This window comes from Cibotium barometz, chromosome 12 (assembly GCF_041138505.1).
Source record: "Cibotium barometz isolate CiBa-2024 chromosome 12, ASM4113850v1, whole genome shotgun sequence".
Lineage (NCBI taxonomy): Eukaryota > Viridiplantae > Streptophyta > Polypodiopsida > Cyatheales > Cibotiaceae > Cibotium > Cibotium barometz.
The window spans coordinates 20,053,221-20,079,580 of NC_141057.1; the positions used below are offsets into that span (position 1 = coordinate 20,053,221).

General features: G+C 36.4%; 1 protein-coding gene across 8 annotated transcripts in view; it reads right to left on the reverse strand.

Moving 5' to 3' along the window:
* The window catches only part of LOC147633152 (MADS-box transcription factor 23-like), a 58,865-nt gene that overhangs the window by 14,521 nt on the left and 17,984 nt on the right, over positions 1–26,360 (reverse strand). For all 8 annotated transcript variants that reach the window (XM_086806177.1, XM_086806182.1, XM_086806180.1 and 5 more), the window contains exon 2: positions 4,166–4,241. In XM_086806177.1, coding sequence (XP_086662303.1) covers positions 4,166–4,241 — 76 coding nt within the window. The remainder of the gene's footprint in view (positions 1–4,165; positions 4,242–26,360) is intronic.

A 26,360-nucleotide genomic window follows, 5' to 3' on the forward strand; every position in this document is an offset into this window, starting at 1 on the left:
AGACATTCAGTTTGCAGTCTCACAGGTGAGCAGATTTATGCATAGCCCAAGCATTAAGCATTGGCAGGCAGTGAAGCGTATCTTTCGCTATTTGAGTGGTACTCGGCATCTTGGGTTGTTTTATCCCAAGGGGGGATCATTGCCGCCAGATTTACATGCTTTTTCAGATTCTGACTGGGCTGGTTGTTATGACACACGCGTGTCCACGAGTGGTTTTTGCTTCATGCTTGGAAGCTCATGCATATCATGGTTGAGCAAGAAGCAGCCTACTGTGGCCACTTCTAGTTGTGAAGCTGAGTACAGGGCAGCTTTCACAGCTACGGTTGAGTGTGTGTGGCTCAGACGCCTTATGGCTGATTTGGGTGTTGGGCAGCCATCTGCCACCACCATCTTCACTGACAGTCAGAGCGCATTGGCAGTTGCGCGGAACCCAGTGTTCCATGCTCGTACGAAGCACATTGAGGTGCACTACCATTATGTCAGGGAGAGACTCTCTGCAGGAGAGATCAGTTTGGCTTATGTGCCAACACAGGATAACCTTGCAGACCTTTTCACAAAGGCTCTGCCTCGTGAGAAGTTCGAAGCTTTTCGCAAAGCTTTGGGCTTACTCCCTTTTGTGGATTCGTCCACATAGCTAGACACTTCCCTATACATGAGTGCTAGCTCTTGTTCACCGCATCACTCCAGGGGGGATTTGTTACCATATTATAGTAGTGATGTGTGTGAACACACTTAGGACCGCCGGGGCACTTTTTCCCTCACTAGGAGGTTTTTTCCCCCGTGCATTGTATATACGCCCATTATCTTCTAGGGCTTGTTAATCTTTCATTTTTGGCACTCATAATACACTACAGTGTTGTGCTCAAGCTTCCTCATCTTCTTGAAGTTGTGTGTGCATTCCTGCAACCCTAATTCCAACAGTGAGAGCTATCAGTAGGTTGGTCTGTACATTAGATGGATGCAAAGAATGCTTTCTTGCATGGTGACTTACATGAAGAACTATACATGATGCAACAATGCACACCCAAATTTTGTGTGCAAGCTACACAAATTCTTGTAATACATGAAATAGGAAACCAAGGCATGGTTAAACAAGATCAAAGAGTTTCTTGGTACCATTGGATTTCAAATGTTGAATGCTATTTTTTCACTTTATGTGAAAAATGTAAATAGAGAAATAATTCTATTAGTCATTTATGTGGATCCCTTTATTATTGCTAGTGATAGTGATGGTGACATGCATGATGTCAAGATAATTTTGAAGCAAAAGTTCAAGATAAAGGATTTGGGTGAGCTATGGTATTTCTTGGGTATATAGATGGTGAGATCACCTCATGGAATCTTATTGCTACAAAAGTAGCATAGCTTGGACATATTATATGATAGGATTTAAAACTATTTTGGTGCCATTAGAGTAGAACACAAATATTTTCATAGATATAGATGAGTTTTTGGAGGATCCCACTATGTACAAGGACATAGAGGTTAGCTTGATCTACATGAACATTACTAGACTATACTTCAACTATGCTATTGGACTTGTGAGTGTTAGCTTGTGGATTAGGAGGCTTAGGGTGGTGGATAATAATGGTGGTTGAACATAATGAATCAATATTGCATGTATACTAAGTAATAGAGCTTAAACTAAAGATAATAAGATTAGTGTTATGATACAAGTAATAGGTATAATCAACCAAAGTAAACTTTTGTAGCCATAATTGCATAGCTATTGGAGGAGCATCCATGATTTCTAAAAATGGAGAATCAATTTCAAATACCTACCATTGTCACCTTAATCATCTCCTTAAATCTAGGCCAAAAGGTAGCTACCCTTTTTAATGAGGTGAATGTAACTTAGTGAAACCTTGGATTCCTAGCTTTTAACCTTTTAACCTTTGTAAACTCTAGATTGTCATTTGATATTTACAAAACTCTCCCTCAACCAACACTTATAGACCTGTGTGGATTTAACAAGTACATGACATTGATCTCAAGAGGAGTGCACTACTAAGAAAACCTATGTATCATGTTCATTCAAGGGTATTTAAAAAATCCCATTACTTGTGAAATTTTCATGAATAAAATGACTCCTTTTTTCCTTTTTCTTTATGCACTTACGGGTTTTTTTTTTTCAAATTTGATTAAAAACCCATTCCGTAAATATATTTCTATAAATTTACCTTAAAATTTTGAATTTAAAAACCCCTTTGTTTGAACTTGCATGCTATACTTACATATTTTTATGTGAACCACCCCGAGATTGTTTTTCTCCACCTTAGCTTATACATGATTTTCTTCTACATGTTTGGATTTACCAAAATATTATGACTTTGGTCTCACCGAATTAGCCTATATGGAGATTACAAGAGAGTAGAGAGTTTTATTGAGTGGCTTTGCTTTTTTTAGACCCTTTAAAAAAACCCAATCATCTTGGATGAGGTTTTCTTCATCGTTGTTGTCTGCTTCTTCTTCTTCTTCTTTTCTCACACAATCGATGTGTTGAAGATGCTCTCTTCTTAAATATGTAGTCTTTCTCTTCATGGTTCATCTTTCCACAAAAGTTACATTTCTTTTTAAAGTAGCAGTGTTTTTTTTTCATGAATATTTTTACCATAGTAGTTATGTTTTTTCAACCTTTGGCTCTATTTGATGCTCCTCTTAGACCTTTGTTACTGCTGGTGTAGAATTCTCTTTTGTCGATATATCCTCCAATATTGAGCTTTCCTTTAATTTTCTTGTCCTCCTCAAGTAGAAAAATCTCCACTCCTTTCAGAGTTGTTGGCTCTGGAATATTCTTCAATGTGACTATGTTATCAAACTCCTCAGCCATTCTTTTGAGAAGTATGCCAATAGTATCGCCATCAATGATAGGTTCTTTTAAGAAGTATGGCAATAGCATCGTCATCTCACTAACAAGTTCTTTAATGGAAAAAAGTTTAGCCATTAATCTCTTCATTTTATGTTCACGGTTCTTCAACTTTCATTTATAGCTCATAGAACTAAAAGTTAAGGCTTATCTTGGAGTTTTAACCTTATGTACCAACAAAGAGCTATTCCATGCATCTAGAGAGCTTGTTGCACTAGTAACATGATGGATGTAATGATCATCTAAACCAATTGCAATGATAGCTAGATCCTTCTCATCTTTTTATCCATGATACTTTACCTTCTCTAGTGTCACGATATTTCTAACATCACCATTAACTATTCCCCATAATCCCTCTCTCAAGAGTAGAAACTTCGCCTTCACTTTCCATGTATGAAAATTATGTCCATCAAACTTCTCAATTTAAAGACTTGAATTAGATGTCATGATGATGAATGTAAAGGGAAGGTCTTAACACTTGTAAGTGTCAATGTCTAATCCCATATATAATGATTCTCAATGAGGCTTAATTTCCCTCTCTATAGAGATGCATGTGAGAACAAAAAAATTAGAGAAATTACCAAGTTTTTTACCATATGCATCATACAAACTAGGGAAAGAAGAAGAAGCTAATGCAAGAGGAAATCCTTCAACAAACAAACCTATCTAGCATGCATCAATCAAGAAGAAATATTCAATAGCATACAAGGAAGCAAGAGTAAGTGATCTCACAAGCATTTAATTACTTCTATATTGTAAGAAAATGATTGTCTACTACTTATTATCAAAAATGATATATATATAAGTGATTAGTTAACGAACAAAACTTAAAACCGGTCTTTCATCTATTACTAGTCCCAGTAAGTATGTATACAAAGTCCTTAGACTTTCCATATTTGACATTAAGCACAAGGTAAGGTTTCTTTATCTGTTCTAATACTGTCTTACAAAAAATACGTTCCCATTTAAGGACATGAGACGGAAAAGTGTCTTACATAAAGTCACGCAAAAACAAAAAACATGTTGTCCGGAAATATAACTTTTACCATTGATTATCCTTTTATATATAGAATATGTGATCATAATAAACTCCTTCCTCTAACTCTACAATGATATAAATATACAAGATTAAAGTGTAGCCATAGATATAAAATATTAAAGTGTATCCATAGATAAGATATTAAAAAATGAGCTCTATATCAAAAAATAATAGATTTTAGTTTTCTAATATAATGTACGCACATTATAGTTAAAAACTCAAAAATTATGCAATAACTATGTATAAATATCATTGGGTACCTCCATATTTGATTCTGCAAGATTTCCACTCTTTATCCTTGAGCACATTCGATATCTTTCAAGAATCTTTTCCATCCTGCCAAAATGAAATTGTTATCTTAAATTTAAGCGCCCTCTGTCTCTCTCTCTCTCACACACACACACACATGCGCGCGCGCGGTTTATGCATACATAGAGTTCTCTACCTTATGGTTAGAACTCTTTGTATATACATAGAGTGCTCTCTATGCATGTATAGGGCTCTCTATGAGCTCTATGCATGTATAGAGAGCTCTACCAAATGTATGATAAATCCATACAGTTGTATAAGGGCTTGCACCTAATAAAAAATATACATAAAGGGCCCTATAAAATGCATAAGAACTCTAGAATTTGTATAGGGGATCTATAAAATGCATCGGCACTCTTGCATTCGTATAAGGGCTCTTACCTAATCCATCAAGATCTCTTTGAGCTCTATGAATAAGGTGGAGTACTGCCGTTATGAAAATGCTTAGAAGGCCAAATGCATGAGAGCTCTATGAATTTGTATAATGTTTTTTTACCTTACATACAGACATCTCTTTGAGCTCTATGCATAAGTTAGAGCCCTTATGTAAATTCATTGAGCTCTAGTCATGCATAAGGATCTCTATCAACTCTATGTATACATAGGTCTCTCTAGCTCTATGCATGTATACACTTCTGTCTATGCATGTAAAGGGTTTTATAGGTTAGAGCTCTTTGTATATACATAGAGTGCTCTCTATGCATGTATAGGGCTCTCTATGAGCTCTATGCATATATAGAGAGCTCTACCAAATGTATGATAAATCCATACATTTGTATAAGGGCTTGCGCCTAATAAAAAATATACATAAAGGGCCCTATAAAATGCATAAGAACTCTAGCATTTGTATAGGGGATCTATAAAATGCATCGGCACTCTTGCATTCGTATAAGGGCTCTTACCTAATCCATCAAGATCTCTTTTGAGCTCTATGAATAAGGTGGAGTACTGCCCTTATGAAAATGCTTAGAAGGCCAAATGCATGAGAGCTCTATGAATTTGTGTAAGGTTTTTTTACCTTAAATATAGACATCTCTTTGAGCTCTATGCATAAGTTAGAGCCCTTATGTAAATTCATTGAGCTCTAGTCATGCATAAGGATCTCTATCAACTCTATGTATACATAGGTCTCTCTAGCTCTATGCATGTATACACTTCTGTCTATGCATGTATACACTTCTGTCTATGCATGTAAAGGGTTTTGTATGAGCTCTATGCATGTAGAGAGTGTTATAAAGCATGCATAAGGATATATTTGAGCACAATTCATGTAAATACATAAGGTTCTCTATGAAAAGATCCCTATTCATGTATAGGAATCGCTATCTGCTCTATGCATACTGCATAAAGTTCTCTATGTAGAGAGCCCTATGCATGTATAGGAATCCCTATGATCCCCATATATGCGCAGAGAGCTATACCTTATGGATAGAGCTCTTTTATGCATGTTTATTTTCATATCACTCATGTTTATTTGATCTATAGGTCTTCCATCCACACAGCATGGCCTCTATTATCCCTCTCCATTCTCTTACAATAAGCTCTAAATCCAAAGTTTTTTTCTTGTGGTGCCACACTCCTGGGTTGTATGGGAGTAGAATGCTCTAGTAAATGTATTAGAGATCTATGAGTTCACATATGGATCTACCAAACGCATTTTAGCTCTATGCATTTTCATAAGGGATCTAATCTTTTACGTAGAGCTCTCTTTGAGCTCCATGTATAAGGTAGAGCTTTGTTACGAATGCATAAAGGACTCTATCAAATGCATAAAAGCTATATACATTTGCATAAGGCCTCCTACCAAGTGCAAAGAGTGCTCTATCAAAAGCATGATATATCTCTACAGTTCCATAAAGATCTATATATATTTGCATGTACATCAAATGCATAGAGTTCTCTATCAAATGCATGAGATCTGCATACATTTACATAGAGTGCTTTATCAAATACATGAGATCTCTATATATTTATATAAATATCTATATGGGATCTCTATATATTTATATAAAAATCTATATGCATTTGCATAAGGCCTCTTATCTTATACATAGTGCTCTTCATCTCTCCAATAGGAGGTCTACCATACAACGATAGGTAAAGTATGGTGACCCTTAACCTAGCCATTACTCAAACAAGGAGTGGATATGATATAGAGCCCATATACAAACAAGGATAGAAACTTGGTGCAAATTGGTTATGAAAATCCCCTAGCACTATGATTTAGGTGAGAAAGCTAACTTTCGTGCAAAACTTGTAAATATCATCACATTTGTTACAATAAGCCCCTCACGCTATGGTTCAAGTGAGAAAGTCAGCTTTCATGCAAAATTTGTAACTATTATCACACTGTTGGTTTTGATTCATCTTTTAAATGTTTGTAAGAATTTCTTAACATGATTAATTTAATTTTATAGAAAGCACAAGATAATTGCTCGCCAACAAAAGAAAAATATAGTTATTATCAAAGATTTAATGAGAAAGAAACACAAAAATGGAGCTTCTGCAAAAGGAGGCAATAGTCAATGTCCTATTGAGTTTCACTTTAATATTTCTTCATATTATCTTTTTATCTTTTCTAACAAAATTATAGTTCTTTATGTGATTGTTTTTTCCTATTTTTATAAGACGATGAAGATGATGAGAATGATGATGATGATGATGATAGTGATGATAAATAGAGCACTCTTGAATAGATGTTTTTCGGTTAGATAGTTGAGATAAGATTTATCTTTCTATATATATCATATTTATCATAAAGCTATATTTGGTATTTTGGATATTAAATGTAATGTCTCCTAATAAATGTTATGAATTATTTATCTTCTTAATGTATTCTTACTCTTAATAATGTGTACTTTAATATTATTAAAATAAATTTGAAGAAAATGGGTGATATTAATATCCCATTATGTTTTTATTATAATTTTTGAGATTATAAACGCGGCTCAGATACGGTTATAAATGAAATTATATATGTGTAGTTATAAAGGACATTATAAACATGGCTATAACTCGGCCCAATTGTGAACCTTCAGTTGTATTGTCAACTATGTTTATAACAGTGAAATATAAGTTCTTCACTCTCTAGATCCTTTTGCATATAAGGAATCTATCTTTTTGTGTAGAGATCTCTTAGAGCTCCATGCAAAAGGTAGAGACCTAACACAACTGCATAAAGGACACTATCGAATGCATAAAAGCTATATGCATTTGCATAAGCCCTCTTACCAAATGCATAGAGCACTCTACAAAATTCATGACATCTCTATACGTTTGTATAAATATCTATATGCGTTTATATAAGACCTCTTGCCTTATACATATTTCTCTTCATCTCTTGAATAGGAGGTCTACCATATGGCGATGGATAAAGTATGGTGACCCTTAACCTAGCCATGGCTTAAATACGGAGTGGGTATATATATACAATATATATACAACCCACGAGGCCTTATACAACAAAGGAAAGTAACTCAATGCAAATTTGTTACGATAAGACCCTCACACTATGGTAAATCAAGTGAGAAAGCCTACTTTATGTAAAATTTATAAGTATTATCACATTTGTTATGATAAGTCCCTCACACCATGGTTCAAGTGAGAAAGTTAACTTTTTTTGCAAAATTTATAAGTATAATTATCACATTGGTTTTGATTCATGTTTTAAACTTATGTAAGAATTACTAAATATGATTAATTTATTTTTCTAGAAAGAGCAAGTGAATCGTCAACAAAAGAAAAATATAGTTATTATCAAAGATATAATGAGAAAGAACACAAAAATGGGGTTTCTTCAAAAGGAGATAATAGTTCAATCTTCTATTAAGTTTGAGTTTAATATTTCTTCATTTTTTTATATTTTCTAACAAAATTATAGCTCTCTATGTGATTTTTCTTTTATATTCATATAGGATGATGAAGATGAGGAGCATGACAATCATGATGATGATGATGATGACGACGACGATGAATAGAGTACTCTAGAATAGGTAATTTTTTGTTTAGCTAGTTGAGGATATGATTCCTCTTTTTATATATATCATATTTATCATAAGTCACATTTGACATTTGGGATATTAAATGCATTATCTTTATAAAATCCTAAATGTTATAAATTCTTTATCTTCTTAATGTATTATAACTCTTAATAATGTTTACTTTAATGTAATAAAAATAAATTAAAACAAAATGGGTGATATTAATCTACCATTATGTTTTTTTTGTAATTTGTAAGATTATGAATGAAGCTCAAATATGGCTATAAATGTTATTCTACATATGTAGTTATAAAGGATATCATCAACATGGCTATAATGCGGCCCAATTGAGAACCTATAGTCATGTCAGCAACTATGTTTATAACGGTGAAATGCAAATTTTCCACTCTCTAGATTGTTTTGCATAAGGGATCTAAGCTTTTGCATAGAGCTCTCTTTTTAGCTCCATGCATAAGGTAGAGACTTGACACAAATGCATAAAGGACTATCAAATGTGTAAAAGCTATATACATTTACATAAGGCCTTTTACCAAATGCATAGAGTGCTCTATTAAATGAATGAGATCTCTATACATTTGCATAAGGCCTCTTACTTTATACACAGTGCTATTTATCTCTCTAATAGAAGATCTACCATATGGTAGATGGATAAGGTATGGTAACAGTTAACCTAACTGTTACTCAAACAAGGATTGGATATATATAGAGCCCATGAGGTCATATACAATAAAGGATAACAACTCAGTAGAAATTGGATATAATAAGCCCCTCACATTATGGTTTAGGAAAGAGAGCCAACTTTTGTGAAAAATTAAGTATTATAACATTTGTTCACACATTAGGACCTCAATGGAAGGCTTCTTGGGCCCTTTTATTTGGCAGTTTAAGGAGTCAAACCTTTTCTCTTAAGAAGAAACGTTTTCTAATTAGAAGCTTCAAAACGGCTACTTTATTCGAATTTGAATTTTGGGGAGAAAATGGAATTTAAAATCTAGCGGACAAAACCATATCATGTAACATATCTATGGAAAGCTCTTGATGCGTAGATCGCGGATCTATAATCTCCGCTCAAATTGGAGCTTGTATGTAGAAGTTATGGAGGTCCGAAAATTGTAAAATTGCATTCCTCCCTTTTTGGGGAAAAAAGTGCACCCTTTGACCACTCTTACACCTCTCTTACAAACCCAACATTTCAGTCCACATGGCAACCCCCCATTTGGCTATTCCTTAATCACCTTGATTAGGCTTGGGCAAATTAAAGGACCCAAGAAGACCCCATTCACTTCCTAATGAAAAAGTCCCTGACACTATGGTTCATGTAAGAAAGTTAGCTTTCGCACAAACTTTATAAGTATTCTCACATCAGTTTCGATTCATCTTTTAAGCTTGTGTAAGAATTACTAAAGATTATTAATTTATTTTTCTAGAAAGCACAAGATATTTGCTCCCCAAAAAAAGAAAAATATAATGGGAAAGAAACATAGTAATGGAGCTTCTTTAAAAGGAGGCAATAGTCAAATCTCCAATTGAGTTTGAATTTAATATTTCTTCAGATATTTATCTTTTATTATTTTGAATAATTTTTTAAAAGAAAGATACACCTAGATTAGCATGAAAGAGCCTACCTTAACCTAGATTAGCGTATATTAGAGAGGAATCTAAATGCATCAAAAAAGATATCAAAGATCATAATGGTCATAAAAGGGTTACAATAGTCCTAGAGGTGATGCCTTTTATAGTCCCAAAGCCCTCATACCCTAACACCACAGAGGTGTAAATGCCCCTATGTCCCATGGACCTAGGCCCATCCCCCATGTGTATGTGCAAGCCTAGAATTTCTTTGTTACAAACCATCCCCTCCTATAATGATTACATCCTCAAAATTGAAGGGTGGTTGTGCACAAAATACATATACATAGGCTATACACAAAAGCCAGATATATCATATCCAAAGCTGAATGTCAATGCCATCATCAAGGGCACATGACTCCTATGGATCAAATGGAAAGGAATGCAACGCAATGTTGATGATAAAGCTAACAATATGTCCTCTAGGGTTAATTGTGAAACCAAGGATTCATATGATCATAGCCATAGATATCATTCCACATGGATCAAAAGGGTAAGTCATATAAGCCCAAGTTAAGAGCATGCAATGTGACGGACACCTGGATCAAATATGGAGAGACATCGGCCCACCGTCGAAAGATGGTCACCAAGAAAGACTAGATCAAATAAAAATCCATGAGAGATGCTGCCAAGAACAAGGTTTAGATATCCAAAAAATTTAAGATGAATGTGTCATGATGACATGCCTCAATACACAAAAGTCTCTCAAGAGGATTTTCGATATGCCCGACAGTGAATGCTCCCAATAAATTGAATCCACATCCATGCATAAGCATCCACAAGCATCACAACAAAATTCCTCATAATCTAAGTTGTCAAGGCTTGGACCAAAAGCTAATGTATCATCACAAGTATGTTATGCCTCTATTAATGGTCCTCCATAATCACTAGATTTATGAAAATGCCTAAATCAAATGCAAAGCTCTCAAAATATAATCCATGTGATCTGCATGCATACTCATGCCTTGCTCACGAGGTCTCACCTAAATGAAATCATCACTACCTCTCATAAACTATACCTAATTGCTCAAAGCCATGAGCTTTACCCAAACGAATGATGCTAAGAACACTACGAAAACTACGAGTAGTGGTCAAATCCTAGATATCCCCACATGTAAACTCTCTAGAGAAAAAACCCAACATATCTAACATGAGAACCTCAAGCCTAAATATAAGAATATGGCACAATGGAAAGAGATAGCAAGACAAGGCACTTGTAATAGACAATGCAATAGATACACAATGGAGAGAATTGAAAATTCTGATTCAACCAAAGAGATACAAGTGATGGTGATGTCCACCCATGCGCTCTCAAGTAGAGCTTAGATGGCGATCTAGACAGACTCTGGATGGAGTATGTACAAGGTGTAGAAGGGGGTGGATACTCACAAGCATTGGATGCCTTAGCTCATGGCAACCATGTCTATATATAGTACTATAGGCAGTGTGGTAGATGTGTATACAAGGGCGGTTACACTGCATAGACACGATCACCGCCCGCGTATCAAGAACGCGGCCCACCTACCACCGCCCACTAATGATGGCCCTAGTATCCAAGGAAATATTCTAGAAAATTTTCCTCATACCGTCGCCAGCTAACGCTCGTACCCTTGACCATCTCCTAACCATCATCAATGGTCACAATAATGACCCCATCAGTGTCTAAGCCGGGGTTCCCACTAAAGACATATGCACCATGGATACTCCTCATAATGGGGACCTAACACATGTGCATTATACATCAAAGTGAGATACATGCTAAGAGGCGAGCATTGAGTGTATATTAACACTAAACCCCTCATGGTCCATCATATATGCATGGGTATCCTGTGGAGTATCTCTAACGTCATGTGCAATAGATGATTAATCAAGATCTTCTAATCGATCCTCATCATTATGATCTCTAGAGAGGTAGATACACATATTGGATGTATCGTCATCTAGGATGCTCAATGTACTAATGCCATCCTTGCTCTCGAGATTATACCCACATGATTTAACTCAAGTACAACACCATCACATACATCATGATGTGCATCTATCCATGTCATCATGTACACATCACTATATCATCATGCGTATCATGTGCACATGTGTGTGATACATCAATATCATGTGTGTGGTACATCATCATGTATATGCATATGAGATACATCGTCGTCGTCGTCGTCATCATCATCATCTATGCTTATGTTAATGTAATATACATCTCTAATAATATGATCACGACTACTCAAGAAGGTAGGACACTCAAATAAGTGACCATAGGAATCATCCCAACTGAGAAAAATCAGCCCATCTGCTTCTTAGAAAGCTATTTGCAGATAAGAGAGGTTAACTTGGGCTTATACCAAGCGATAATCTTAACAATTGTGTTAAGAGATTGTAAAAGAAAAACTTGTCAAGAGTATAATGAGAGAAATGAACATAATGATCTCAATAATCATATATTATGATGGCAAGAAAAACTTTGGACTGAGAGTGAAAAAACCTGCAACTCCATGTACAAGAGAGTGAATGGAGATGATGGCTAAGAAAGTCTCACAAACTAGAGAAAGAATACTTTAAGACGTCCTTCTCTCTTTGTGAGGGTGCTTATTTATACCCAAGCATGCCTTGATATCCAAGCTTGATGCCTTGAAGCCCAAGCCCAATGTCTTGTCATTCAAGTTAGATGCCTTGAGGCCCAAGCTAGATGCCTTGCGGATCAAGACATGTACTATTTGTAAAGAGAATCTTTACAAGCGCACTACCTTTATGTGCACGTGGGTGTAGTCCAAAAAGTGTACCTTTCTGAGTGAGGTGTATGCTACTGACATGCCCGGTAGATAGCACTATTGTAACTTGTAGCATACTCTATCGACAAGCCCGATAGATAGAATTTTCATATGGTTGACAAAAAGATGCAACCGCTCACCCAAGCCACGTGCGCTACATTACATCAATTTTAGAGAGCAATGTGCATATAATGATTCTACTGACCCTTCGTAAGTCAGCATGTCAACAACACAATTATTTTTGCCTTTGACATGTTCACATTTGAACTTCCAGCAAGCAAACCATCCCTCCCACCAAAGAAGTTGACCGTTCCCAATTTTTCGCACATTTTTTGAAGAGAGAAATCCCATGAAATTATTGAGATTTGTCTTTAGTCTGAATTCCAAGGGAAGAACAGACAGTTGAAAATTCTCAAAACAATTTTTTGCGCATAGAATTTCCTTGTGGATGAAAGGGTAATTTAGTTTTGCATCATGAAATCTTCTTGCAACATATCTGCAAATTTCTTCCTTCCTATCCTTTGATTCTGTGAAAATTTTACCCCAATATTTGTCAGAGGCATCTAAATAGATTGTAAGATGTCCACCTCTAGGGAGATGCATCTTTGACGAGAGAGGCATTTTTCATTGATCTTCTTGACTGCTTCTATCTGTTTGCTAGTCTATTCGGACTTGTGAGTCAAGAACTTTTGGAGAGGTTGCTGATCTTTGGAGAGGTTGAGGGGATAGATCCAATAGACATAGTTAAGACATCCAAGGAACCTTTGTGCAACCTTGACGTCCGAAAACCTTTCGAGAAAACTGCATATCTTCTGTTTAACATGTTCTTGGAGCATCATCTATCCCAAATAGATTGTTACTCCTAAAAAATTTATCTTCTGAAGAAACATGTGAAACTTTGTCTCAGAAATCACAAATCCAAATTTTTGAAGTTTATTGAAGACTTGTTACAGATGCTCAAGATGCTCTTTGAGACATTTTGAAAAAATTAAAATATCATCGATGTAAGGAGCTGCAAAGTTCCTAAATTTATTGAAGAGTGAGTCGATACATCTTTGGAATTCTGAGGGTGCATTCTTTAATCCAAACGGCATCACTTTCCATTTAAATTTTCCTTGTGAGACTACAAAGGCCGTTTTGTGTTTGTCTTTCTTGGCAATCCTGATTTGATGAAAACCAGACTTCATGTCCAACTGAGAGAACCATTTAGCAACAGAGAATGACTTGATCAGTTCATCCTTGTTAGGGATAGGATACCTTTTATTTGTCAGATGCTATGTCAGCTTCGTGTAGTCTATCACCATTCTCTTTTTCCCTCTTTTGATTTCGTTATGATTGTTGACAAAGAAATCAAGAGAGGACCAGTCTAAATCTGCTTCTTCAAGTAATCCTTTGGCTAGCATTTCTTGGATAAGACACTTGCATTCTTCAAGATCATCAGGATTCATTCTAGGGTGAGAGGCTTTGGTCAAAGTGGCTCCTTCTTTAAGTGGTAGCTCGACTTCAAATTTTGGTATTTCCCATCTTGCAAGGGGATCCTTGGAGCAAAGGGTTAGATAGTTTTTATGCATAGTATCCATTTCTGCAGCATACCTTTACCTTTCAGTGTTGAAGAATGCCTCTGTAGAATCCTGTTTGTTCGGTAGCTCGACTACTTCTTGATAGGACTGCTTATAAGTGCGACTACTCCTTTTATATTCAAATCTTCATAATGTCCCTTTTTAATCTAGATTTTGAAGATGTTCCTTTCCGGATACACTGCATACATTTCCAAGGTGTGCAAAAAGTCGGTGCCGATTAGGATATCTCATGGACATACAATCTGATGGGAACTACTAGATTGTTGATTAGGATGTCTGTGACAAATATCTCTATGATTAGCCCTTTAGTGACATTTGCATAAGTGACATCTATTCTACATTTGTTCATCCTTTTGGGTTGAATGAGCCCTGGCTTGATTAGGCTTATTGTGGCACCAGTGTCAATGAACATGTCGAGGGATAGGAAAGCATATATTGATTGTTAGTGATCTCTATTCTGATCCTTCTTCCTAGAATTATTTGATCGTGAGAGCTACTGACCATCTTGATCCTTGTTTCGAAGGCATTGGCCAGTGCTTTTGAGCATTATATTTATAGTAACTCCATTTTGGCCAAGAGCTCACCATTCTTTTCTAGTAGACAATTAAGATCTTATTTAGAATCTAGTTAAGATCTTATTTAGAATCACTCTTTGAGACCTGTCCAATGATATATAGCATGATAAATAATTTTGAATATTCAACCCAAATTGGTGATGATGTGAATATTCAAAATTTCTTATCATGCTATATATCATAAAAGGTCTTGAAGAGTAGATTCCAAATGTCCAAACTCTACTCACTTTTAAGTTGATTTGCAAAAATTTCACCATGAGCCAATTTCTCTAGAGAGAGAAGGTGTGGAAATCCTTAAGGAGCCAAATGAGAGTCCATATTTTGCCTTGACTGGAAGTCTGGGTGAAGATTCATCTCTATTCCAAGAAAATCCCTTGATTATTTCTACTACTTACTGTAGAGTGAGATGATTCTTCTTCTTTTTAGAATGTTCCTCTTTCTCTGAGTCAACTGATTGTCGCAGCAGTTCTTCAAGGTGTTTGTACTCCTGTTTTAAAGATCCATTGTCGTAGAGGAATTCTTCTTCATTGTAGTCGTTGTTTCCCAATGGCGGTTATTATTCTTTCCACCATGCTTGTGTTGAGAGAGAGAAGGTGTGGAAATCCTTAAGGGACAAAAGTGAGAGTCCATATTTCACCTTGACTAGAAGTCTGGGTGGAGATTCATCTCTATTCCAAGAAAATCCCTTGATTATTTCTGCTACTTGTTGTAGGGTGAGATGATTCTTCTTCTTTTTAGAACGTTCCTCTTTATCTGAGTCCTCTGATTGTCGCAGTAGTTATTCAAGCTGTTTGTACTGCTATTTTGAAGATCTGTTGTTGTAGAGGACTTTATCTGGGTGTTTCCCAGTGGCAGTTATTATTATTTCCACCATGCTTGCGTTGAGGGTGTCCACTAGTGCTTTCCTGCTGGTACTCCTTTTGCTTCCAATGTCCACTAGTGCTTCCTTGTTGATGCTTGATTTTCTTCCATTTTTGCTTTTCAGAACCTGAAAACTAAGGTTTAGTTCTGAAAGTGTTGATTCTGACAGACTTCACTAGTTCTTCTCCGAGGTTAGAGAAGGATTCTTCTTCTGTAGATGACGATGGAGGACTTGATTCTTCTTCTAAGCCTGAGAAGTCTATGAGGACATCCACGGAGATCTCTCTAGAAAGTTCTAAATCTATTTGAATCAATTCATAATCTGCATACTCTGCGAGGAGAGCCTTTATTAGGACAATCTTTGGCATAGTGACCTTTCTTGCCATAGAGAAAGCATGCATCCCCTGTACTTGCTACTTTCTTTTTGAAGACTCTTCTGAATGGTTTTCTTTTGAGAAACCTTTTGTGTCCTTTGGAGGCTTTATGTTTTGCCTTATCTGACTTCTTACAAGAGCAACTTTTCGTTCCAAACTTTCATCCATAGTTTCTAGATTTATTCCAGGTATCACAAGGCTTATTTGTTGGAAGGTTTGCTCTTTCATTATAACTCTTCATCATTTTTTATGCCCTTTTATCTCTGCACATTTATTGGAGAGTGAGGAGGATGTGCTTATGCACTTCTCCAAATGTCATGTTCTGAAGCTCCTCAAGACCTCTATTACGTGCTTCATCTTCTGTGGTTTGAAGATCTTTAACAACCTTTTCTCATAACTCCTTTGGATAAGATCTTATGTAAAAGTGCTTGGATGAGAGATCATTCCATAACTGCCCCTGGTAGAGCGTGTTGAATATTATCCCAGTATTTATTGATTCTTGTTAGATCACAATACTTTATTCTCCAGAACTATTTTTTATAATGTTCCTTCTCATCAACTGCTTCTCCAAAAAATTGTGTAAGTAGAAGCTTTTCAAGAGAAGCTATCCCTTTCCCATCTCTATGGTTTGTATTTCTATAGGAAGCTGGTACCACCATGCTCTCAAATTTCCTTCAAAGAAGGTGAGAAGAGTGAGCATCACCTCATTCAGATCTTTATGATCAATGGAGATTTTTTTGAATAAGTATGCAATCATTCTATCAAGGAATGCTCTGGCTTGCTCCTTTGTAAGGCCATCTAGGTTTATTGATTGCAGTTTTTCTTTGTTTAGTAGCTTCGCTACTGATGGCTCCCCTTTCTCAAAATAAACTACTTCCATATTGACCTTTTCATTGTTGCTTCCTGATGAGTTTCGCTTTTGCAAGCCATCTGTTATAATCAAAGACCCTTAAGACCCTTTGAGGGTCGTCCATTTTCTCTTCCCAACTGAATGTGAAGGCTTTTCCTTCTCCCATATCTTCATAATCTATTACCCATGCAACTCGAAAAAAAGGTTACTCATACCGAATGTAGAGAGCTCTTCTTATGATATTATTTATGTCTTCTTCAGGGAGCTTTCTACCATTTGTGCCTTCATGAGAGATGCATTCTCTTCATCCAATATCAACTTCTGAGAAACTGATGAAAGAAGAGACTTCTTGCAACATGAATAGGGCTTCTTCATCATCTGAATCTGTAGGCACTTCTTCAACTATTTCAAAGTCAAGCTTTAGGTTCAAACCTGATATTATGGCCTCATCAGTCTTTTGGGATTCGTTGATCCTCCTAGAAAGCTTCATCTTTTGGAACATACCCATAACATTCTCCCATTTTTCTTCTGCAACTTTGGTGGCAGCCTTTTGATGCCAAATGTCATCTTCCCCTATAAGATTGTATTGTCGCCACCATTTTTACAGTGAGCGAGGATTTGTGGATTGGCAAAGATGGTTCGTATGTTTGCTGAGTATATTTCTCTTTAAGGATCCTGTTAACCTTGCCAAGTTTTCTGCAATTCTTTACTTCGATGTGGTTGAAAAGCATTCTTGACTCGATTTGGTTGAGTCTTTCATTTGGTTGCATGATAGCTTGCATGTTTTGTATTGCCCTTTCATTTGCAGAAAGAGCCTTGGAGTGCCAGTTTGAAATAGAGACCTGTGTTTACTCCTTGATTGGCTGATTGGTCTCCATACAATGCTCACACCTGTAGGTATCCTTGCTTCATGCTTTCCTGGTTAGTGACTATGGTGACATCCGGACTAGGGAATAGATTTTCAATGTCACCTTGTTGTCTACCAGAAGGTGTACTCATCATAGATACTCTGTCTTTGCTCTAACCACCATGCATCTACAAGCTGTGAAAATATCTGTATCTCCATTAGTGATGTTTAGGGAGTGATCACAAAGATCAAGCCTCATTGTCCCTAGTTTTTGAAAAAAATCTTCAAGATGCCTCAACTTTTCTTCTTTTGACCTAGGTTTGACATTTGTAGATACACAAAGAGACTTGGTGGTTGAAGCTTCAGGGATTTCTTCTCTGATCTGCAACCTCACTCGATGAGTGAGTTCTTTGGCTAGCTTCTCTGTGTCGAAGGTCCATTCCTTTGGAATCTTCAGATCTGTTCACCTTGTGACCATGGACATAATACTGCTAGATCTTTTATCTAGCTTCATGAATACCCTCATGCTTTGATCTGCATCTTGACGGATGGTCATGTATCCAATTTTCTTCTTGTTCTTCTCTGCTATATATGCTTTAGTAGAGGCATTCTAGTATTCACATATCTATTTCACATTCTTCACTGTGCGGACATAGTTTATGTGAAATTCATGGTCTTCTGTGTCAAGGGTTACCATGATTGCAAGGGCTTTAAGATAGTAAGGATCTCTGAGAGATAGAAGATAGTCTTGACAAACTCTAGAGAATGAGGGTCCTTTAGAGAGGTGAGTGTCCCAAGAAACAATTATAGGACTCTGCGTATCTTTAACTCTTGTGTCCATAAGAGAAACTAGAAGCCTAACGGGCATACCCTTTCTATATAGTGGAATGGTACCTATACAGATGATGCCTAGATGTACATAGTTGTATCCTAGTTCTAATGCATTCCTGAGATCTTCTCTGTCTAATAGACACAAGTAATGAGTTTTGTTAGAACAAAACCATATGTCAACAGTAGTCTCATAAATGGAGAATTAGGTAGAAGACTTGAGTTTGAACTTTCTATCTAGATTATACAAGGCTTTTGGGCAAATCTCGGGAATGCTCCACTTAGGATATGTAGCATCGTCTAAGATAGAAAGTGAAGAAGCGGTTACCATATTGCTTGAAATGATTCTAAACTTCTTAGACATAGACCTTGTGAGAGATAACATTACCATTGATCAAAGTAAGAGAGGAGTTTGTTGTGCTCGATCGTTACTTGCAAACTTCTTGCAATGCCTCAAGGTGTGAATGCCTTAACGTCTGATGCAATGCCCCCTGGCTGTGCTTATTAGCGACTTAATGATGATGGAATAGGCTTCAAGAAAAGTAGCAGCTTAGACTACGAGAGATACATACTCTATTACTGCAATACAGATGGGCGAATGGTGATCAATACCAGAGACTATAATAAGAACGTTTAGAGAGAAATTAAAAAGCTATGATAATCAAGAAAATCAATAAGGATTAATGATGATGAGATTGGAATATCGAAGCTCTAATACCAAAAAGCTCTGATAATCAAGGAAAGCAACAAGCATTAATGATGACGAGAGAATCGAAAGGCCAGAGCACTTAAAAAGTTGAAGAATTGTCTGCAGATTCAGATAATGACGAAGCCCCAAAATGTGTGGAAGAAAACACAAAACCTACAACATTCATGTTGCAAGAAGCCCCTTCCATCAATTTATCAGAAGCTAATATTGGATGGAGAGAATGCATCTCTCATGAAGGAATAAATGGAGAAATCTCCCTGAAGAAGACATAAATAATATCACAAGAAGAGCTCCCTACATCCAGAATGACCAACCTATTCTCCCAGTTGCATGGGTAATAGATGATGAAGATATGGGAGAAGGAAAATCCTTCACATTCAGTTGGAAAGAGAAAATCAACAGACGGCTTGCAAAAGTGGAACTCATCAAGAGCAACAATGAAAAGGTCAATATGAAAATAGTTTTCTTTGAGAAAGGAGAGCCATCAGCAGAGCGAAGCTACTAAACAAAGGAGAACTGCAATCAATAAACCTAGAAGGCCTTACAGAGAAACAAGCCAGATCAATCCTTGACAGAATGACTGCATACTTCTTCAAAAAAACCACCATCGATCAAAAAGATCCAAATCAAGTGATGCTCACCCTACTCACCTTTTTTGAAGGAAATGTGAGAACATGGTGGTACCATCTTCCTATAGAAACACAAAACATAGAGATGAAAAAAGGGATAGCCTCTTGAAAATCTTCTACTAAGGCAATTTTTTGGAGAAGCAATTGATGAGAAAGAACATTATAAAAATCAGTTCTAGAGAATAAAGTGTTGTGATGTAACAAGAATCAATGAATATTGGGATAATATTTAACACTTTATCTACCAAGGACAGCTATTGAATGAACCCTTGACCAAGCATTTTTACATAAGCTCTTATCCAAAGGAGTTATCAAAAAAGTTTGTTAAAGATATTCAAACCACAAAAGATGAAGCAGGTAACAGAGGTCTTGAGCAGTTTCTAAACATGACATTTGGAGAAGTGCATATGCACATCCTCCTCACTCTGCACAAATGTGTAGAGATAAAAGGGAATAAAAAATGATGGAGAGTTATAATGAAAGAGAAAACCTTCCAGTTAAGCTTTGTGATACCTGGAATAAATCTAGAAACTATGGATACAACTTCGGAATGGAAAGTTACTCTTGTAAGAAGTCAGATAGGAAAAAACACAAAGCCTCCAGAGAAAAAAGGTTTCTCACAAGAAAACCATTCAGAATAGTCTTCAGAAATACAGAGGATGCATGCTTTCTCTATGGCAAGAAAGACCACTATGCCAAAGATTATCCTAAGACAGGTAAAAGGAAAGTAAAGGCTCTCCTCGCAGAAAATGCAGAGTATGAATTGATTCAAACAGATTCAAAACTTGCTGGAGATGTCTCCGTGGATGTCCTCATGGACTTCTCAAGCTCAAAAGAAAAATCAAGTCCTCCACCGTCATCTACAGAACAAGAATCCTCCTCTGACTTCAGAGAAAAACTAGTGAAGTCTGTCAGAATCAACGCTTTCAAAACTAAACCTTTAGTTTCTCGGTTTTGAAAAGCAGAAATGGAAGCAAATCGAGCATTAACACGGAAGCACTGATAGACATTGGAAGCAAAAGGAGTACTAACACAGAAGCACTGATGGACACCCTCAGCGCAACCATGGTGAAAATAATAATAACCGCCATTGGGAAACACCCCACTACAATGAAGAAGAAGAAGTCCTCTACAACAACGGATCTTCAAAACGGCAGTACAAACATCTTAAAGAACTATTGCGACAATCAAAGGACTCAGAGGAAAAGGAACGTTCTAAAAAAAAGAAGAATCATCTCACCCTATAGCAAGTAGCAAGGATAACCAAGGGATTTTCTTGGAGAGCAGAGATGAATCTCCACCTAGATTGCCAACAGTGAAGGCAAAATAAAAACTCCAAAACAACACGAAAGAAGTCACAAAACTTAAGCAGAATTAGCTGAACAATTAGAAGAACTGAGACAAGTGATCTACTACTATGACCAGGCCATAATGGATAATAAATCATTTGTCTAGAATAGTATGTAGCTAAAAAAAGCACTTAAAAAGTACATAAAGACACTTGCCTAACAACAGGAAGATCTCGACTTTCTACTAGAAAAGAATAGTGAGTACTGGCCAAAATGGAGTTACTACAAATACAATGCACAGAAGCACTGATTAATTCCTTCGAGAGCAATATCAAGATGGTCAGTAGCTCTCTTGATCAAATAATTCTGGGAACAACGATCAGAACAAAGATTACTGACAATCAATCTCCTTTCCTCCCCCTTGACATGTTCATTAAAACTCGTGCCACAATAAGCCTAATTAAGCCAGGACTCATTCGACCTAAAAGGATGAACAAATGCAAAATAGTTGTCACTTATGCAAATGGAACTAAAAGGCTAATCAGAGAGACATTTATCACGGACATCCTGATCAACAATCTAACAGTTCCCATCAGATTATATATCCATGAGAAGCATGATTGCGATATCCTAATCAGCACTGACTTTCTGCACCACATCTTCGGAATGTATGAAGTGTGTCCTGAAAGGAACATCTTCAAAATCAAGATTAAAAAGGAACATTATGAAGATCTGAAGATAAAAAGAACCACCGCCCTTACAAGCAGTCCTATCAAGAAGATAGTCGAGCTACCAAACAAGAAAGATTCTATAGAAGCGTGCTTCAACACTGAAAGGCAAAGGTATGTTGTAGAAATCGATGCTATGCATAAAAAGTATCTAATCCTTTACTCAGAGGACCCCCTTGCCAGATGAAAAAGACCAAAATTTTAAATCGAGCTACCACTTAAAAAAGAAGCCACTCTGACCAAAAGCCTCTCACCCTGGAATGAATCCTGATAATCTTAAAGAATACAAGAGCCTTATCCAAGAAATGCTAGCTCGAGGATTGATTCAAGAAGCAGTTTCGGACTAGTCCTCTCCTGCTTTCTTTGTCAATAATCATAATGAAATCAAAAGAGGAAAAAAGAGAATGGTGATAGACTACAGAATGCTGAACCAGCATTTGACATATAAAAGCTATCATATCCTTAACAAGGATGATCTGATAAGGTCAATCTCTACTACTACTAAATGGTTATCTCGACTGGACATGAAATCTGATTTTCATCAAATCAGGATTGCCGATAAAGACAAACACAAAATGACCTTTGTAGTTCCACAAGAACAATTTCAATGGAAAGTGATTTCGTTCAGATTAAAGAATGCACTCTCAGAATTTCAAAGATGCATCGACTCGGTCTTCAGACAATTTGAGAAATTTGTAGCTCCTTACATCAACGACTAACAAAGATACGTCTCCCCACAAATAGACATCTTATAATCTATTTAGATGCCTCTGACAAATATTGGGATGGAATTCTCACAGAATCAAAGGATGGGAAGAAAGAATCTTAGAGATATGCTGCAAGAAGATTAGCGCTTCTCTCATTGTGTTCATTTCTCTCATTATACTCTTGACATTTTTCTTTTACAGCCTTTGTTAACACAACTATTAAGATTACCTCTTCGTATAAGCCATAGTCACATAAAAACGCATTTCTAGAGTCTTAGAAACGGAGATTTTTTTTGTTTCTAAGAAAAATAAACTATATTTTTAAAAAAAAATCTAAGTATTTTTTTTAAATGTTTGGCTTTAACTCTCTCCGTGCGCGACCTGCAACCCAAACATCCTCTCTCTCTCTCTCTCTCCCTCTCTCTCTCTCTCTCTCTCTCTCTCTCTCTCTCTCTCTCTCTCTCTCTCTCTCTCTCGCATGTGATCTGCAATCACCTCTTCTACTTCTTCTTCTTCTTCTCCTCCTCCTCCTCCTTCTCTCTCCCAATTTCTCACAAATTTTTCAATATTTCCAATTTCCTAAATTCTCAATTATCCAATTTCTCATAAATCTTCACTTTCTCACAATTTCCCAATTATGATCATAATTGTCTAAAGCTTTTATCGTATTTTAAGTGCCTAGCTAGCACTAGGTAGAGCTACAAATAATTCTACAAACTACGAGTTCTAAATCATTTTATTGTATTTGTATAGAAAAAACTATAAAACCTCCGTGTTTCTTAGCTGAAAGACGAAACGTTTTGTCCCAAAACATCAAAAACCCCGAAACCTTTCTGGTGACTATCCGCAAATAGAAAAATCTCAAAACTATATAAAAATACTAATCTAAAAATGAATTAAATACTTAAATCACTCTCTAATCAAAATATCATGATCTAAGACAAAAGCTTTATTAATACCACTAAAAGAAAGCTATACCTAAATTAGCTTGGATCAGTATAGACTAACCTTTGATTAGTTTAGCTTAACTTAGATGAACCTTGATTAGCTTGGATTACTAGGGAGAAATCTAAAGATACCTAAAGATATCCAATATCATAATGGTCAAAGGCCATAAAAGATATAAAAGGGTTATAATAGTCCTAAGACTATTACCTTTTATAGTCCCAAGACCCTCATATCCTAACACCACGTATAAATGTCCCTAAGCCCCATCATGTGTCTAAGCACATCTCCCATGTGCACGTGTAAACCTAAAATCTCTTTGTTACAATTGTCATTCTCTATGTGATTTTATTTTTCTATTTGTATAGGATGAAGGATAATGATAATGATAATGATAATGATAATGATGATGATGAATAGAGCACTCTATAATAGGTTTTTTTTAATAAAGATAGTCAAGGATACGATTCCTCTTTTTGTATATTTCATATTTATCATAAATCTCCATTTGATATTTTTAATATTAAATGTAATGTCTTTCTATACTTCCAAATGCTATAAATTATTTATCTTCTCAATGTATTCTTCCTCCTAATAATGTATACTTTAATGTAATTAAAGTACACTCCTAGTAATGTGCTGTACTTCAATGTAATTAAGTAAATTACAACAAAATGGATGATATTAATCTCTCATATTTTTTATAATTATAAGATTATAAACGTGTCTCAAATACAGTTATAAACGTTATTAAACGCATCTAGTTATAAAGAAGGTTATAAACATGGCTATAACACGACCATATCTTGAACCTGTATTCGTGTTGTCAACTGTGTTTATAACGATGAACTTCCATTACACATAAAATTAGCATTTCTAAGCATCATAGCCAAAGATGAACAAGAGAGAGAATCCATATGTGTATGTAGCAAAGAGAAAGATACACAATCACCTAAGTGTGTTAACCTCTCACCAAGAGGATGGCTTGAAAGCTAGCCATGAGCCTTGACCATAGATGGCCATCTCCATAGTAGGAGCCAAAGGTACAGTGGAATGTCCAAGATTAGTAAAATGACAAAAGGTCCTATCCATGAGCCCAAAGCCCTATTTATAGTGTTTTACCCATGGACCCATTCACATGTATGCTATAGGTTCATGACAAACCATCCCTTCCCACAAAGGTTTCGTCCTCGAAACCTAAATACAACAATACGATCATAGGAGAGGTAGGTAATGAAGAGGCCATTTATAATGATTTGCATCCAGGGACAAGTGGCCAAACATGCTAGCCAAGGCATAAGCATCTTCCGAGCAAGGCACCGCCATGGCAAGAGTGATCCAAGAATGATGTAGCATCCTGGATCAAATGGTAATGTGATCCATATGTCCATTTGTTGGATATATCACCCAAATCCATTCAAAGGTTGAAAGGGGCTATATAACCTTGATTACTTTACTCAAGACACATCCTCAAATGGGCGCCTACTTCAAATATAGCCTAGAGGGAATCTTGCTCATTTATGGCATACCCACATGGGGGAGATGGCATACCCACATGGGGGAGATGGCATCTTATGCTTGTAAGACATCATAGGTGATGTCATGAGGTCATGTACTACTTGCTTATATAAGAGGCTCTTGCTAATGAAGAAAACAACTCGTGTGTTTCCATGATTATGCCTAAGCCATGTCTCATTAGTATCTCCTAATCCACTCTTAATCATGTTTCTAATCATGACCTAACCATGACTATAACCATGTTTGATCCTCCTTAGATTTGCTAATCCACTCTCAATACCAAGAATTGGTATCAGAGCAGGTTTTACATCATCCAAAGCTCACTTATTAGGGATTAATTAGCACTTTATTAACTTAATCATATCTTATCCTCTCCTATTATCTAGGCTGAAAGATAGGCAGTCCATGGAGCTTCAATATCTCATTACCCACTTCAAGATTCACCACAAGCTCTCAGCCAGCCATTCTCAACTCAAACACGAAGCTGCTGACGGGCGAAATTAGCCAGAAAGCGCCTGGAGCCAACGGCATTGCAGCAGAAACCGGCGCCTTTTTATTTGGGAGAAAACGCTGCCCCATCGCCATCACGTCACCAAACTCTAATTCCTCAGAGCCTCAAGGGTTTTCATAGGCTGCGAACACGCTGCTCTTGTCAGAATTGCAAATGGCTGCGTGGTTTGGTGGCTGTAGGACTGACAGAGCTTCTGAAGCTTCAGTTCTTAACAGTAAATGAATGGGTGATTATTCAACTTAATCACCAATGTTTTGTGCTTAAAATAGTCTCAAATCACTGATATTTAAAGTACTTAAAGCATTAGATGCTTTGACCTAGACCTCTACTTCCTTCAAGTACTCCAAGTGACCCAATTTTTGGAAGTTGTTTTGAAAGCATTTATCACATTGGTCACCATATACTTGATGATATTACTATATTGTGATGATGATATTGTTTACATCATTTTTTGAATCACAATGGCTGAACCATCTGATGCTGAATCATCGAACATTCAACATTTGAGGCCTAAGAAGAAAAGCAGAAAGCCGAGGAGACGGGTAAGAAACAATGTCTACAACTCAAGAGCAAACAATGTTTTAGGAGGGCATGACTGGTCTGAATTTTTCATAAATAACCTTCATCTATTTGGTGAAGGTATCTAATCTTGTAAAAGCATTAGACACTGCCCTTGAGGGATACTCAAGTGGTAAGACCTTGCTTTATCATCATGTCTACATCCTCATTTCATGTTGATAAGTTTAATGGGGTAGGCTTTCATACCTGGCAAGTTAGAGTAAGATTTA